The following is an 18,223-nucleotide window of genomic DNA, read 5'->3' as shown; positions in this document are numbered from 1 at the left end:
ATTGGTTGGAAATGTTATACTTCCGGTATTACGTCACCTCATACCTCTGGGCAGAACGGAACACGTTAGCTATATCCGGTGGCTGAACTAATACTTTAAAATATAACGTACAGTTGTTTCACGTGAAGTCTCAAATATAAACAATGTCGCTTTCTACTGCACGGTCATTTTTGTCAGAGGCCGGTTATGGGGAACAAGAATTGGATGCAAATTCAGCTCTCATGGAGTTGGACAAAGGTGTGTAGTTAGCCGGCTGGCAACAAGCTAGGTGGCTAGCCATTTGTTATCCTTATCATTGCGAAACTAGTTTAACAGCTTAACATTTGAAACAACTGTTCTTTGTCATGTATCCCCGGAAGTTCATGCATTCAAGGGCACACAACGGCACATTTGTTAGTTACAATTAAAATAACAAGAAAGCTAGCTTCTTAGTAGCGAACGCTAGGTTTTCGCCTCAGTGACGAGCAAACTTGAACTGCATTCAGACGTTTGTCAGTTAGGCATATGGCTACAGGGGATGGAACTGAAGTTATCCTTCCAGATCTGTGTACACTGATAAATCTACATGTTTGACTGAATTTCTGTCATTTGTTACAGGTTTGCGGTCTGGGAAGCTTGGGGAACAATGTGAAGCAGTGGTCCTCTTCCCCAAACTCTTCCAGAAGTACCCTTTCCCCATCCTCATCAACTCTGCTTTTCTGAAACTGGCAGATATCTTCAGGCTTGGGTACAGAGAATTGTGACATTTCAACTAGACATTACTCTGCCAAATCATAAATGCACTTTTCACTTGTCGTTACTGATATGTATTAAAATGCATAAACCTCTGCCTCAGAATTGTTCCAAGGCAGCTAACCAGAGTGAGTTTAGACCGTGTTGTCCTCCTGCTGTAATAAATAAACATACCTCTCCCCTCTTTCAGGAACAACTTTCTGCGCCTCTGTGTGTTGAAGGTGACTCAACAGAGCGAGAAGCACCTGGAGAAGATCCTTAACGTGGACGAGTTTGTCAAGAGGGTCTTCTCTGTCATCCACAGCAATGACCCTGTGGCCAGAGCCATCACTCTCAGGTGCCATAGCGTGCACTTCTCTTTCCATTTAGGGTTTGATATCTTATGATGGTGGTTAAATCCACATTCCATACAGTTGCAGATTTGCATGGTGATCATCGTTAGTCTCACATTTCAGAGAACGGATTCAGAAATATTACATACCTACAACATGTGGATTTTTTTATTTTTAAATCGAGGCTAGGTTGTCATTGCCAGGAACAATTATGAGAAACCTCACTGATTCCAAAAGAAAATACATACACCATAGAAGATCAAGCTTTTATTTTTCTTTGTAAAGACTCGATCATCTTCACTTAAATTATTTCTAATTCTCTGTGTTTTGTTAAATTATTTCTAATTCTCTGTGTTTTGTCCTGTTTTTTAAATAAATAAAAAACATTTTTTTTTATGAAGGATGCTTGGCAGTTTGGCCACTATCATCCCGGAAAGGAAGAATGCCCATCACAGCGTTCACCAAAGTCTGGACTCTCATGACAACGTCGAAGTAGAGGCCGCCATTTTTGCATCGGCCTGCTTCTCTGCACAGTCGAAGTAAGTGGGTCTCTGAGATAAGTTTCAATGTGGTCTATGTTGTCTGCCCAAATTGTCATGATTTTAACTTGGCTTAATCCCTTGCAAACTGTTGAGAAAATTGTTTTGTTCTATGCCCCATCCAGGAAAGAGGAATAATGATGTATTCAGTGTCTGACTCATTGAACATGTTCTGTTCATTGTCCCTTTCAATCTGTAGAGACTTTGCAGCTGGGATTTGCAACAAAATCAGTGAAATGATTCAAGGTAACATAATGTCTCTAGTATCATGTGAACATCTTGTGCAGAATCATATTATATTCTGTGAAATTTGTGTTTAGTTATTTACAAGCAACTGACCAAGTGTGTTGTAGAGAAGAAAAGGCCATGCAATTCCTTTTAAGTAAAGCATCCAGGGGTCATGTTCATTAGTCTACACTGTAGCAAAACATTTTGCAACGAACCAATGCACACATTTTGTTATTGGACAAGTTCAGATAGTACCTTCGGGTTTCTGAACCATTTCTTCCATTTCGTGCCAACTGAACACTACCCAGTTGATCTCCCACTGGGCCGTGCTATCACTACGCTCTTCTTCCTCTCCAGGTCTGGACACCCCAGTGGACCTGAAACTGAAGCTGATCCCTATGTTGCAGCACATGCACCACAATGCCAGCCTGGCCTCTAGCAGCCGAGAGCTGCTGCAGCAGCTGGTCAACTCCTACCCCTCCACCCCCATGGTCATTGTCACCCTGCACACCTTCACCCAGCTGGCCGCCTCCTCGCTCATTGACATCCCCAAACAGGTAGCTATAGTAACAGACACTAGGGGATAACTATGGGGACGTGGCTGGCATGCAAACTGATATTACATTTTCAAATTGGTTAAAATTAAGGTAAAAGTCAGTCTTAGATTTTGGCTAGTCGTGCTGTCAATGGGATGCTGGTCAGGAAAATCCTCAGTCTCTCCCCAGACACTAATGGACATTAGAATCCCATTGGTACACAACTCAGACAATTTTTGGCAGCTGGACACTATTTGGTATGACAGTTGACACCACAGCACAGACTGAGTGCATTTCATCCAAAACAATCATACAAACAGATCTCCACATGTAGAATTTGAGTGACAAGTGACTTGTTAATATCACCTGCAACTCTGAAGCCCAGATGACAGCAAAGCTTAGCAACAGCGGAGATTGCTAATGCAGATGCATACTGTGGCATCCACCCAGGCTATAAAATCTAAATTCCTCTCCTGAGCTCAAGAATCTGAGAGGTCTGTAGAAGGCTTTGAATAATGTTTAATGGCTAGTCTCTTTTCCCCCACTGTCTGCAGTTACAGCTGCTTCTCCAATATCTGAAGGAGGACCCCAGGAAAGCAGTCAAGAGATTGGCTATCCAGGACTTGAAGCTCCTGGCTAAAAAAGCCCCCCATCTCTGGAACAGAGAAAACACTCAGGTGGGGTCTTATGTCCCACACATACAGTACCAGCCAAAAGTTTGTACACACCTACTCATTCAAAGGTTTTTCTACATTGTAGAATAATAGTGAAGACATAAAACTATGAAATAACACACATGGAATCATGTAGTAACCAAAAAATCTTTAAACAAATCAAAATATATTTGAGGTTCTTCAAAGTAGGCGCCCTTTGCCTTGATGACAGTGTTGCACACGCTTGGCATTCTCTCAACCTGCTTCCCCTGGGATGCTTTTCAGTCTTGGAGTTCCCACATATGCTGAGCACTTGTTGGCTGCTTTTTCTTCACTCTGCGGCCCAACTCATCCCAAACCATCTCAACTGGTTTGAGGTTAGGTGATTATGGGGTCCAAGTCATCTGATGCAGCACTCCATCACTCTCCTTCTTGGTCAAATAGCCCTTACACAGCCTGGAGGTGTGTTGGGTCATAATCACACTAAGCGCAAACCAGATGGGATGGTGTATCGCTGCAGAATGCTGTGGTAGCCATGCTGGTTGTGTGCCTTGAATTTTAAATTAATCACCAACCGTGTCACCAGCAAAGCACCATCACATCACCTCCTCCATTCTTCACGGTGGAAACCACACATGCAGAGATCATCTGTTCACCTACTCTGCGTCTCACAAAGACAAGGCAGTTGGAACCAAAAATCTCAAATTTGGACAGATTTCCACCGGTCTAATTTCCATTGCTCATGTTTCTTGGCCCAAGCAAGTATTTTCTTCTTATAGGTGTCCTTTAGTAGTGGTTTCTTTGTAGCAATTCAATGAAGGCCTGATTCAAGCAGTCTCCTCTGAACAGTTGATGTTTCGATGTGTCTGTTACTTAAACTCCAAAGTATTTATTTGGGCTGCAATTTCTGAGGCTGGTAACTCTAATGAACTTATCCTCTGCAGCAGGGGTAACTCTGCGTCTTTCTTTCCTGTGGCGGTCCTCATGAGAGCCAGTTTCATTATAGCACGTGTTGGTTTTTGTGACTACACTTCAAGAAACTTTCAAAGTTCTTGACATTTTCTGGATTGACAGACCTTCATGTTTTAAAGTAATGTTGGACTGTCGTTCCTTTTTGCTTATTTGAGATGTTTCTTGCCATAATATGGACTTGGTAATTTACCAAATAGGGTTATCTTCAGTATACCACCCCAACCATGTCACAACACAACTGATAGGCTCAAACGCATTAAGAAGGAAAGAAGTTCCACAAATTAACTTTTAACAAGGCACACCTGTTAATTGAAATGCATTCCAGGTGGCCACCTCATGAAGCTGGTTGAGAGAATGCCAAGAGAGTGCAAAGCTGTCATCCAGGCCAAGGGTGGCTACTTTGAAGAATCTAAAATATATTTTGATTTGTTTAACAATTTTTTTTGGTTACTACTTGATTCCATATGTGCTATTTCATTACTGTTATTCTAGATGTAGAAAATAGTAAAAATAAAGAACCCAAACTTGACTGGTAATGTACCTGCAAGTTATTCCTCCATAATCAAAGTGCAAGTAGGGAATTCATTCAGTGGGTATTTTGAGGATAATCCATGTTTTCATGATACTGTGTTAATTTATTTTCGTTGCAGTGCATTAAATAAATGGTTATTCCTCTGTGTAGACCCTGTGTGAGTGTGCCCTGAGTAGCCCTTACAACAGCCTGAAGCTGGGCATGCTGTCTGTTCTCTCAACCCTCTCTGGAACCATTGCCATCAAACAGTACTTCAACCCTGGAACAGGTACAGTATAATGCAATATTGCCTGACTTTCAGTACAGGCAATCGTAAGACACATTTAATTTCAATTAAAACCATGTTTTTCTTAAGTTTAACTATGCATCGCTTTAAGCTCTTGGCCCACATTCAAAATATGTCTCAGCGTATGAGTGCTAATCTAGAATCAGGTGCAATTTGTCCATAGAATCTTATTCATGTGATCTAAAGGGCAAAACTGATCCTCTATCAGCACTCCCACTCTGAGACTCTTTGTGATTATGGGCCCTGCTGTTTTGGGGCCTTGTGATGTTGGGAACATTCAGTCAAGTACTCAAGTTGAGTTCAGAACTTCCCAAAACATTCCTCCTTTCTACCCCTCAGGTGGTGCTTCCGCCCCTCCCCGGCTCACTGACCTGGTTAAGCTGGTGCAGGAATGCTGTTACCACAGCAACCTGGCTGTCGCTGCCCATGGAGTCACTGTACTCGCTAACATCGCTATTTCATGTCCAGAGAAAGGTGGGCGCTGGGTATAGGGTACCACTTAGTGGTATTTGATGTCCTCTTACTCATCTTTCATTAGCTACCTGACCATCACTGGACTTCACAGGCAATTTAAAATGGGGCTTACCTTAGAAAAACTTCCAGTAGGGGACTAATTCATGGTATAAAAAAAGGGTTTGATGCACTCAAAGGCCTTCACAGATTACCTATACAGTATTTGGGTTTTTCAGCAATACAATTACAGCTCATCCATTTCATTAACTGCAGTGTTTTGTTCTTTGCAAAAAACATATTTTTTTAATGCTTTCACTGACTTATTGTCCTGCTTTTCCTCTCCAGACATGATGCAGCTGGAGCAGGACACAGTGATGGGGTTAGAGTCTCTGCTGGTGCTCTGCAGTCAGGACGACAGCCCCAGAGCTCAGGCCACACTCAAGGTGGGTAGCACCCAGGACCCATATGTCTTTACATTACTCGTACAGTGAGGGGAAAAGATGCTTGGCTTACTCAGTAGTCGTATAAACGGCCATGTGAACGCTGTAATTTATTAACTGTTAGTTTATAGATAGGTTTACAAATCTGTAATAAATAGTTATAACACATTTGTTGTAATTGTGTACTCAATTCTTTTCCTCACTCACGTGTGTTTCCCTCTCACTCCCCAGACGGCTCTCACGTCATTGGTCCAGCTGCTGAAGAGTCGCCCCCACCTCAGCCAATCAGCGGTGGAGTTCCTGCTGTGCCAGCTGCACTTGGCCCGTGACCCCTCCCGTGTGCTGATGTGCCACGCCCTGGCGGCCATCGCCACTCAGTTGCCTGTGCTAGGAGAGGGCATGCTGGGGGATCTTGTGGACCTCTACCGGGTGGCCAGCCACTCGTCCACTGACAAGCAGCAGGAGCTCCTGGTGAGAGATACACAAAGCCCTAATACTAACTGTCATTGCCCTAAGGGGACTAATAAAGTTATTGAAATGAAATGCATTTGTTTGTTTTTTACCACACAATTTGCTCTGTGTGATGTATTTTTTTACCGCTGTTCTCCAATCATGAATCCCACCTACTGGATACTGACATCTGGTTTGTGTTATCACCTCCCCTCTGCTCCCCGCAGGTTTCCTTGGCAACGGTGGTGTTTGTGGCTAGCCAGTCGTCCCTGTCGGCAGAGGTGAAGACTGTGATCAAGCAGCAGCTGGAGAACGTGGCCAACGGCTGGACAGTGTACTGTATAGCCCGGCAGGCCTCGCGCATGGTGAGTTTCTAGTCTGCGGGAAGTAAAGGTTTATTAAATCTGGCACATTTGCAGAAATGTTGATACCTGCATTGTCCCTGTCAAATTAACCTAATAAAATAAAGCAGGCACTTGTGGTCTACATCTCTCTGAAGTAAGTCCATGTAAACCCAAGTAAAGATGAATGCATAAAGCACATATATAAGCTTCCTGTTGAAGGATTATCCCCATAGACATATACTGTGATATGTATAGGGAATATCCGTGCTGCGCTCATTTAGGTTGGAATCCTAAATGCCCACACTTAAATCATGCATTGATGTCAATGACAGACTTTTTTGTGAAAACTCGAATTACACGCGCAGATCTCAGGTTAGGATTCAGGCCTTAGTCATTAGTCACTAATACTGATGCCTCGCCTCAACACAGTATTTGGAAACGTTTAGAAAAAGCTTTTCCACCCTACTGTCCTGACCTGTGTGTTTTGTTTGCCAGCCTGCCTCCATAACATCTCGTCTGGACCTCTGTCCTCGCAGGGTTGCCATGAGTTCTCCAGCGAGCTGTACCAGAGCTTGCGGACACGTGTGGCCTCCGAGCACTTCTACTTCTGGCTCAATAGTCTGAAGGAGTTCTCCCAGGCCGAGCAGTGTCTGAACGGCCTGGAGGACGGAGACTACAGCGCCGCCATGACGGCCATCGCCGAGGCCCTGCGCTCCTACCAGAAGGGCTTTGCCTCCCTCACGGTCAGTGACTGGCAACCTGCTTATAGGAAGGCAACGGATCCATTTTTAAATCAACTATAAACAACTGACTTGCCCCTATTGTAGGTTTCAATATGGCAGGTAGCCTAGTGGTTAGAGCGTAGGGCCAGTAACCAAAAGGTTGTCAGCTCGGGGATTCGATTTAGCAAGGTATAAATCTGTCGTTCTGCCCCTGAACAAGGCAGTTAACCCACTGTTCCTAGGCAGTAATAGTAAATAAGAATTTGTTTTTAACTGACTTGCCTAGTTAAATGAAAATACAGCAGGGCTGCAGTCGATTAAGTTTTAAATTCAGTCCATTCCGGAAGTGAATAGAAATTCTATTTCATGAGTTGAAAATGTTTCCATTCGTGAATTGGATTTCAATTAACTTTGTGAATTGACTGAAATGAAATGTGAATTTACCCCAACCCTGCTGTATTTTTTTTTAATGTGCTGTTAAACCTGTCAGAATCCTTTTAGCCAGGTAGTACTGGAGTTCAATGGTTCTTTCCAGTCTGCTTAACTATCCAGTTAATGAGCTAGGTAGTATTGAAAGTCAACTCTCAACCTCTAGGCTGCCAGCACGCCCCTAAGCCCACTGTCGTACCAGTGTGACTTTGTGAAACTGCGCATTGACACGCTCCAGGGCCTGTCACAGCTCATCTGCACCTGCAACAGCCTGAAGACCAGCCCGCCCCCTGCCATTGCCACCACCATCGCCCTCACCTCAGGCAACGAGCTGCAGCGCTGCGGACGCATCGCCATGCAGGTACAGGGGAAGGGACACTGAGTTCAAATTCTATTTCTGAATGTCAATTCAAAACCATTGAGTTCTGAGTAAATGTACGGTAGTACTAACATTACTCCATACAGTAAGACTGGGGGGTCAGTCTGTACAGAAGAAGGGGGTTATGAATGGCTGGCTGGATGAACACGGATATCTATTCCATCAATGGATATATAGAAACCTCTCGATCTCTATATTTTCTTTCTCCAACTCAGATGAGGGTGTCCATGGATGAGTTCCGGAGTCTTGCTGCCCGCTACGCTGACCTGTACCAATCCTCATTTGACGCTGACTCTGCCACCCTCCGTAACGTGGAACTGTATCCTTAAACATAAGAGAACGGACACGCCTTGCCCATTAAATCATTAGAATCTTAGTTAAAACCACTTCCATTGACAATCCTCTCACATGTCTTTAACTGTTGGCTACAGACAACAACAGAGCTGCTTGCTGGTCTCCCATGTCATCGAGGCTCTGATACTGGACCCACATTCAGCCAGGTAAAGCTTGTTAATATGACTAACAACCTTATTCACTCATTGCTGTGTAATGTTTAGGGGATTTATTTTCCTTACCACACCAGCAGCCTAACGTAATATTCCAGGGAGTGTTGTCTTGAAGAGTTTACTTTAGTCTGGACATTTCAGTTGATTCAATCTGAATTCTACCAAAACTTGTTTTATTTTGTGAAAATTCTATTGAAGCAAATGGGATATCTCTCTGTTCTGCCCTCCAGTTTCCAGGACTATGGGACCCTGGGCTCAGTGCAGACAGAGAGCGAGTATGAGAGGCGGATGATGTCCGTGTTCAACCACGTCCTGGAGGAAGTGGAGGGCCTAAGCAGGAAGCACCCTCCTGTCTCTTACCTGGTGAGGTCATCAAACTACCCAGGGTTGTGTTCATTAGGTACCAAATGAAGAAAATTGACAAACTGAGAACCACTACCTGGACAGTTCAGTTGCTTGCCCTAATTAACCTGTAATGATGCTTCTTCCAGCTGGTCAGTGAATGGGATGACAAAATGCTAACCTATTTGTTTTTGTTTATGTAGCACACTGGTTGTCTATGTGATGCGGTCATAGCTCTGCTTAAGGTCCCACTGTCCTTCCAGAGGTACTTCTTCCAGAAGCTTCAGTCAACCAGTATTAAGGTAACTAACTAATGCAATAAAAAATACTATTCGGAATACACTACTTTAGCTCAGTTCTTGCTTTAGGAGCCATTTGATGCGTTGGTATTTGGTACACTGTAAAATGTATGTACTAGATTTGCAATAACATGAAGAAGTAGTATTTTACATTGAAATTGGATTCACTTATTTAATGTTTTTTTTTGCTTTTCCAGCTTGCTCTTTCCCCATCTCCTCGAACCCCTACCGAGCCAATCCCAGTGCAAAACAACCAACAGCTGACTCTGAAGGTGGAGGGCGTGGTGCAGCATGGCTCCACCCCCGGACTGTTCCGCAAAATTCAGTCTGTCTGCCTCAATGTCAGCTCTACTCTTCAGAGCAAGACTGGTGGACCCGAATACAAGGTGACTCTTCACCTATCCCACCACCTGCCCTAGTCGTGATTATTGCAGTGGTTATTTACCTTACACACTACTGGTCTGTTGTTATAAACGGTTGAGGCTGTTGATGGATATCTCATACACTTTTCCTATAAAGTTACAATGTCTCTAGCTACTATGGTTTTAGACCCTTTTTTTAGCTTACTTTAGACAAAAAATTACAACTCACTGGTTCAGCTTCATTAATTGTATTTGATTAATACAACTCAATACCAAAGTATGTAACCACCAACATATTTAATTTCCCATCAGATTCCACTGGACAGCAACACCAACGAGATTGAGCAGCGGGTGGAGCCGCACAATGACTACTTCAGCACCCAGTTCCTGCTTAACTTCTCCATCCTGGGCAGCCACATGGTCAACGTGGAGGCCTCAGTTGTGGACGAGAGTGGCATCGAGTGGAAGACCGGGCCCAAGACCACTGTGTCGGTCAAGTCCCTGGAAGACCCTTACGCCCAGCAGCTCCGCCACAACCAGCAACAGCAGCAACAGGCACAGCAGGCTAGGCCCGAGACGGCCCCGGCCCCCCAGAGGAGTAGTGTATATGCCCGCTTCCAGTGATACCTCTAACCCATTGTGTTGTCCCATAACTTGTTTGTATGTTTCCTTTCCTTCGTCAACACTCATCTGAAAAAACTGGACTGGAGTAATAGAGGCGTGAGCAATGGCTTGGTGAGCTTTCACCTACCCATCATTGCGTTCACCTATCCATTTTTTCTTAGGTTAGTGGTCACAAAGGAAGGAACCCCCCCCCAGGAGGTTTCTTGTCTTGTAGAATTCCCGGTGACTGTTTACTAATATTCTGTCAATAATAAAGGCCACATTTCATTGAAGCTCTGCAATGTGAGTCTTTGTGTGATTGTGGCTCGATTGTTGTCATGCTGTTTAGGGACACTAGGACAAATTCACATTTATATTATATCTCTGTACCTTTTATTAGCTTTCGATAAAGGCCTTGTATATTGGAAATATAAATGTTCAGTAAATCTACTTACTGCAGGTTAGTGCACAAGAATGCAACTATGCAACATTTAGTCATTCAATTCTCTAGGTGTAGGGCCGCAACTCCATAGGGTTCCCCCGACTGTCAGTGAATCTAGTGGTCCATGTCCACTTGCTATCCCCTTACTCGGTGTGGTTCCAAATAAGACCAGCAGGGGGCGACCAGTGACAATATAGTGAAGTCTACATTGCAAAACAAAATCAAATGGTAATGATATAATGGAAGAGTACTTTGCATTATTTCTACAATCTTACAAGTATGGACTACAGTCTTTTGATCAATTTATTTGCTGTTACCCACTTAGTGCACTGTGTATGTAGCACTCTGCCTTGTGATATTTTCTCTGTCCTTAACACAATTATATGTTGAGTTGTTAGGTACAGTTAATTTTTATTCCACAATCGTTTCAGTGATGGGCCGAATAGGCCTATGCACCGGTGATATTTAATTGACTCCTGTAGGCCGTCATTGTAAATAAGAATATGTTCTTAACTGGCTTGCCTAGTTAAATTAAATAAATACATTTGCCAGAGCGAGTGACTGGATCTTCGGCAATGGCAAGGTTCAAATGCACCTTGCTCTTCTTGCTTTCTGGATTTAAAATATGCTACAGCGTTCACAATGAACTGGCGGGAAAGTTTGAACGCAATGGGCGCGCGGAGGACAGATCTTTTCGTTTACGATTAAATATATTACGTCAGAATGCCCAATTCATAGATACGGAGTCAGAATAATGTCATTTAATGGGCTCTCCATGACCCAATGTTAAAATGTTTCCAATCAGTCTAATTTGCATACACATTTTGATTGGATGATAGCTGTGAGGGTTATCGAATCAGGATAAAATCCTATGATTTCATAAAATATCAACATTCTATCATTAAAGATTTCCTGTCATTTGCCGGTGGGGTGCATTTGCAAATGACAGGAGAGTCAAGGAGTGGAATGTAATAGCTGAACAGAGACGGCAACCAGGCGAATGGTTAATCATCTCTGTCTCTAAAGCGTTTGATGCTGTTTGTCAGGCAGAGCTTGCGCAGATCCACGTTTTCTCAGCGTCGTCGTCATAAATGATATTCTCCTCTGGTGGCCGCTCCATAAGTAGCTAGCGATAATCGAACGGGTCGGTGAAACTAGCGGAGCAGAATGTTAAATATCACCCGATGTGCAAACTGAAACGCTGCAGCATTTGCACTAAAACAACGGCGTGTTATATGGCTCTTCCAGAAAGGGATTGTTGCAATTGGATTAAAGTAGACGCAAGAGATGTAGATAGAAATGTCTAGCTAGCCAAAGTACTAGCTAACCGATGTTGCATCGATGGAATTATTCGAGTGCCATTGATTGAGATGCACCCAGCGACGCTAAATGAGTGGCTAACTAGCTACATGGATAGTATTTAGCGGCTAGCTAGCCGTGACGGGAGTGTGGACGTTTAGTAACGTTGTGTGAATGGGATATATACCATTTTGATACATACCTCCAATGTTTAAGGATCTAACATGTTAACTAAATACATGTGACTTGGTATTCATCCATGCTAAGCCAGCGTTCTGTTTTATCGTCCGGCAGCGACATTTGGACTGGGGGACAGTAGCTAACGTTACTAAGATTGGGTGAGTTACAGTAAGAAGATCAAGTGATAAGAACATTGATGTTAACTAGCCATTTGCTGGAACGTCTGATAGTGATTTAGATTGTATCGCCCTTGTGTTTAACTAGTAGCTAAATTGTCTAGATAGCCAGGATTAGCTAACCACACAAGGCTAGTTAGCCAGCTAATAAGACATTGGTGCAGAATAAAAAAAATCGGACTTTGTACAAACACCTTACAAAATCAATGGGAATGGCAGCTAAGCATGTCCCCTCAAACTTGACTGTGTCGATATTGAATATGGAAATTGTTGGTGGTGGCATATTAGTTAGCCAGCCAGCTAAGAACAGCGTCTGTCCAGCACTTCAAAATCCGTTATACCGCTAAAGTAAGCTACCGGGCTAACGTTAGCCAGCTTAGCAACTAATGTTAACAGCCGGTAGCTAGACGTTGTACGTCTGTTTCAGTCAGAGCATCATTTGATTGGCTTAACATTAACTAGTAGTTGACAATGCCCTGGTTGAAGATAACAACACAGCTCATAGCTTTATATTTCTAAGAATTCGCTGAATGTCTAGCCAGCTAAGTCAGTTGGTATGGGATCTACTACTAGACAAAGTCAACTGTTGTGGGTCTGTTCATTCCATGACCTCCACGTTGTACTGGACTTGCAAGATGTGGAGACATGATTTAAACCCGGAGTCTTGCTCAATGATATTAGCTAGCTGGCAGCATCTATTGTAACTATAAAGCACATTGAAACTATAACATGGATAACCGAGCCCAACGTTAGTCTCTAGAAAGGTTGCCTCCATTTTCAGGTAGTTAGCTAACGTTTGTTGTTAGGTTGTCATGCATCCTATTTAGAACGTCCGAACAATATTTGTAGCTAGCCAACTAACGTTAGCTAGTTACATATCGGCATGCTTTTCTTAGCTAACGTTAGCCATGTTTTCTGGTTAGTCATATTTTTCAAGTTTATACCACTCATAAATAATTGCTAGCTAACTGGTTTTCTCCCTGTTTTCACAGGCAGTGTGCATCAGTATGGCACAACTTCTAGAAGGTGCCCGCAACCTGGGCTGGGTACTCCTGAACTCCTTCCTTCGTTTCATCTTTGTCTTCATTAATAACTGTGTAGCAATCCCTTCCTATTGCCTCTACTGCATTCTTCTTCAACCCCTCAGAGTAATGGACAGCCGTACTTTCTGGCTCATTGAAGGAATAATGTTCAAATGGATGTTGGCAATGGTGTCACAGTGGGGCTGGGTTGCAGGCTATACAGGTAAGATGCTACACAACAAGCCTGGAATGCTTTTCTTTGGGTCAAAGTCGTGGTTGAAACTGGGAATGGTTATGAATGCAGGGGTTACTGTGGACACAAACTATCATTATCATTGGTTCAGACTGGTGTGGTGGAATCAAAGTATTGATTTCAACAACTCTTTCAATATCACCTGATCCCCTTTCAGAATAACTTGTACCTCAACTGCAAGACCATTAGCTACTGTCTGTAGGAACTAGGAAGTTCATGCTGAACAGGTCTCCCTTGTATACGTTATGTATACCTACCTGTAAATGTAAGTTTTATGTTATAGACTCCTTTTGGTTTAAGACCATGCACAATTGCTTCAAGTGTCATCCGATTCTCATAGTAGGCAAGTCTGTATAGTACAGTGAGTGTAATCACTTGATACATACAGTCCTGTTTTGCCAGCAACACTATTTCTAAGTTCATTCACACAAAAGTGCCAGGGGTTCCCACTTTCAACTGGCTGATTGGGAGCCACATTGCCCTCTGAGCAGTGTTCCAAGAGGAAAATGCTTATAAATTACAAAGTGCTGAACATGAGGATCAACAAGGCCTGCTGATAAATAATGCATTGAACACCGACTTGTTTTTGCAACGTGCAGTGCATTCAGAAAGTATTCAGACCCCCGTTTCCACATTTTGTTACGTTACAGCCTTATTCTAAAATGGATTGAATTGTCCCCCCCCCCCCCCCCCCCCCATCAAATGTAAATATCACATTTAATTAAGTATTCAGGCCCTTTACTCAGTACTTTGTTGAAGCATCTTTGGCAGCGATTACAGCCTGGGTTTGATGCTACAAGCTTGACGCACATGTGTTTGGAGAGTTTCTCCCATTCTTCTCTGCAGATCCTCTCAAGCTCTGTCAGGTTGGATGGGGAGCATCGCTGCTCAGCTATATTTCTGTTTCGCCAGAGATGTTCAAGTCTGGGCTCTGGCTGGGCCACTCGAGGACATTCAGAGACTTGTCTCGAAGCCACTCCTGTGTTGTCTTGGCTGTGTACTTAGGGTTGTTGTCCTGTTGGAAGGTGCACTTTTGCCCCAGTCTGAGTGCTCTGTAGCAGGTTTTCATCAGTACTTTGCTCTGTTTCATGTTTCCCTCAATCCGGACTCGTCCCTGCCGCTGAAAAACATCCCCACGGCATGATGCTGCCACCACCATGCTTCACCGTAGGGATGGTGCCAGGTTTCCTCCAGACGTGGTGCTTGGCATTCAGGCCAAAGAGCTCAATCTTGGTTTCATCAGACCACAGAATCTTGTTTCTCATGGTCAGAGTTCTTTAGGTGCTTTTTGGCAAACTCCAAGCAGGCTGTCATGTGCCTTTTACTGCGTTGCTTCCATCTGGCCACTCAAACATAAAGGCCTGATTGGTGGAGTACTGAACAGATGGTTGTCCTTCTGGAATGTTCTCCCATCTCCACAGAGGAACTCTGGACCTCTGTCAGTGACCATCGGTTTCTTGATCACCTCCCTGATGAAAGCCCTTCTCCCCCGATTGCTATTTAATGAGTCTTGGTTGTTTCAAACTTCCATTTAAGAATGTTGGAGGCCACTTTGTTCTTGGTGACCTTCAATGCTGCAGACTATTTTTTTGGTACCGTTCCCCAGATCTTTGCAACTTTTTTGGTACTGTTCCCCAGATCTTAAAACTTCTTAGGGCTGCAATCCCATTAAAGGGATTGATATGACAACAGCCAGTGAGAGTGCAGAGCGCCAAATTCAAAACAGAAATCTCATAATTAAAATGTCTCAAACATACATGCATCTTATACCATTTTAAAGGTAATCTTGTTGTTAATCCCACCAAAGTGTCCGATTTTCAAATAGGCTTTACAGCGAAAGCACCACAAACGATTATGATAGGTCAGAGCCAAGCCACAGAAAAACACAGCCATTTTTCCAGCCAAAGAGAGGAGTCACAAAAAGCACAGAGATAAAATTAATCACTAACCTTTGATCTTCATCAGTTGACACTCATAGGACTTCATGTTACACAATACATGTATGTTTTGTTCGATAGAAGTGCATGTAAAAAAAATCTCAGTATACATTGGCGCGTTATGTTCACTAGTTCCAAAAACTTCCGGTGATATTGCAGAGAGCCACATCATTTTACAGAAATACTCATTATAAATGTCGATGAAAATACAATTGTTAGACATGGAAATATAGATACACTTCTCCTTAATGCAATCGCTGTCAGATTTCAAAAAAGCTTTACGGAAAAAGCAAACCATGCAATCTGAGTACAGCCAAAAAGATATCCGCAATATTGGGTAGTCAACATTAATCATTAATAGCATTATAAATATTCACTTACCTTTGATCTTCATCAGAATGCACTCCCAGGAATCACAGTTCCACATTAAGTGTTTGATAATGTCCATCATTTATGTCCAAAGAGCTACTTTTGATAGCACGTTTTGTAAACAAATCCAAAGTCATGAAGTGCGTTCCCTAGTTGCAGACGAAATGTCAAAGTTCCGTTGCTGTCCATAGAAACATGTCAAATGATTCCATACATCAATCTTTAGAATGTTTTTAACATCAAACTTCAATAATATGTCTGTAGAAAAGCAATGGAACGAGAGCTAACTCTCTTGTGACCGCGCCTCAGAGCCTGTGGCAATCTGCCAGACACCTGGCTCAAACAGCCCTTATGAGCCCCCACTTCACAGTAGAATCCTCAAACAAGTTTCTAAAGACGGTTGACATCTAGTGGAAGCCTTAGGAAGTGCAGCAAAACCAATATCCCACTGTGTATTCAATAGGGGCTGGGTTGAAAATTGACCAACCTCAGATTTCCCACTTCCTGTTTGGATTTCTTCTCAGGTTTTTGCCTGCCGTATGAGTTCTGTTATACTGACATACATCCTTCAAACAGTTTTAGAAACTTCAGTGTTTTCTATCCAATACTAATAATATGCATATATTTGCAACTGGGACTGAGGAGCAGGCCATTTACTCTGGGCACCTTTCATCCAAGCTACTCAATACTGCCCCTGCAGCCATAAGAAGTTAACCTGTGACAGGACTGACAACTCACCCGTTCTCTGCATATGAGTAACCCCTTTATGCATTAGATCAGTAGTTACTTACATGGCTATTACTTTTCGGGAACAGTCGGGTAAATGACAGCTGAAGCTGCTGTGATTCTGAGTATCTTGCGTGACTCATTGCTACATAGCTTTTCATAACTCCCTGTCAACATAATATTGTCTACTCTTGGTTAAATGAGAATTTAGGGAAAGTACCGTGTTTGGGAGAACAGTGTGGGCAGTAGCAATTTTTGTATTTTAGAAATGTCAAGTGGTGCATTGTGGCGATAAGATATGGACCTGTATTTTTACCACGAGAGAGAATTTGAATAGCCTATTCCCACCAGAGGCTGATGGGACGAGCGATAGGAGGACGGGCTCATTGTAATGGCTGGAATGGAATAAATGTAACCGTATCAACCATATGGAAACCACATGTTTGACACAGTTCCATGTATTGCACTCCAGCCTTTACACAAAGCCCGTCCTCCTCATAGCTCCTCCCACCAGACTCCTCTGATTCACATCACTAATATTACAATATGTATATCAGCCACCAGCTTCTTCTCCTCTTCTCTCTATTATGGACTGTATTCTTAGATTCTTGAGAATGCTGCAATGCCTACACTTAAAACCACAATGCTGATTTTGTATTGCAGCCCAACAGCAGCTCCACCACTAAATTTGGTGTAGGCCTAATTCTGAGGACTGGGGAAATGCAAACACTCCAATAGAGCTGTGGATACAAGGACTCATGGTCCATGAGAATGACATGAATGTTATACTGATTTTGGACCTATATTGTTTACAAAGACTAATGCGTATATATGAGTATTGATAGGTTAAGGCAGTTGTACTAAGCTTGAAGCAGTTCAATAATCAATTGTTTAATTTATAACTATATATATATATATATACTGCTCAAAAAAATAAAGGGAACACTAAAATAACACATCCTAGATCTGAATGAATGAAATATTCTTATTAAATATTTTTTTCTTTACATAAAATCACACAAATTAGCAATGGAAATCAAATTTATCAACCCATGGAGGTCTGGATTTGGAGTCACTCTCAAAATTAAAGTGGAAAACCACACTACAGGCTGATCCAACTTTGATGTAATGTCCTTAAAACAAGTCAAAATGAGGCTCAGTAGTGTGTGTGGCCTCCACGTGCCTGTATGACCTCCCTACAATGCCTGGGCATGCTCCTGATGAGGTGGCGGATGGTCTCCTGAGGGATCTCCTCCCAGACCTGGACTAAAGCATCTGCCAACTCCTGGACAGTCTGTGGTGCAACGTGGCGTTGGTGGATGGAGCGACACATGATGTCCCAGATGTGCTCAATTGGATTCAGGTCTGGGGAATGAGCGGGCCAGTCCATAGCATCAATGCCTTCCTCTTGCAGGAACTGCTGACACACTCCAGCCACATGAGGTCTAGCATTGTCTTGCATTAGGAGGAACCCAGGGCCAAACATACCAGCATATGGTCTCACAAGGGGTCTGAGGATCTCATCTCGGTACCTAATGGCAGTCAGGCTACCTCTGGCGAACACATGGAGGCCCCCCAAAGAAATTCCACCCCACACCATGACTGACCCATCGCCAAACCGGTCATGCTGAAGGATGTTGCAGGCAGCAGAACGTTCTCCACGGTGTCTCCAGACTCTGT

The 18,223-nt window shown here is 43.1% G+C and overlaps 2 protein-coding genes across 3 annotated transcripts in view; both read left to right on the top strand.

Moving 5' to 3' along the window:
- The first annotated feature begins 12 nt into the window (after positions 1–12).
- LOC109866480 (integrator complex subunit 7) lies at positions 13–10,437 on the top strand. The gene is made up of 20 exons (XM_020455169.2): positions 13–237; positions 598–727; positions 923–1,069; positions 1,466–1,603; positions 1,803–1,849; positions 2,189–2,388; positions 2,922–3,044; positions 4,675–4,792; positions 5,150–5,284; positions 5,609–5,706; positions 5,935–6,174; positions 6,381–6,518; positions 7,034–7,240; positions 7,815–8,009; positions 8,243–8,346; positions 8,459–8,527; positions 8,764–8,896; positions 9,079–9,177; positions 9,372–9,560; positions 9,849–10,437. Exons 1-20 carry the CDS (start codon positions 144–146, stop codon positions 10,158–10,160), a joined length of 2,916 nt encoding a protein of 971 aa, XP_020310758.1. The 5' UTR covers positions 13–143; the 3' UTR covers positions 10,161–10,437.
- Positions 10,438–11,537: 1,100 nt separating this feature from the next.
- LOC109866765 (acyl-CoA:lysophosphatidylglycerol acyltransferase 1) overlaps positions 11,538–18,223 on the top strand; it is a 93,268-nt gene continuing 86,582 nt past the window's right edge. The window contains exons 1-2 of one of the 2 annotated variants that reach the window (XM_020455605.2): positions 11,538–12,218; positions 13,229–13,481. In XM_020455605.2, the coding sequence (XP_020311194.1) occupies positions 13,244–13,481 (238 nt within the window). In that variant the 5' untranslated portion in view covers positions 11,538–12,218; positions 13,229–13,243. Of the gene's footprint in view, positions 12,219–13,228; positions 13,482–18,223 lie in introns of those variants that run through there. The other variant, XM_031800688.1, reaches the window with a different exon arrangement.

Source organism: Oncorhynchus kisutch, linkage group LG21 (genome assembly GCF_002021735.2).
Source record: "Oncorhynchus kisutch isolate 150728-3 linkage group LG21, Okis_V2, whole genome shotgun sequence".
NCBI classification, from domain to species: domain Eukaryota; kingdom Metazoa; phylum Chordata; class Actinopteri; order Salmoniformes; family Salmonidae; genus Oncorhynchus; species Oncorhynchus kisutch.
The sequence above is the reverse complement of the archived record's forward strand: the minus strand, read 5'-3'. Positions and strand labels throughout refer to the sequence as shown.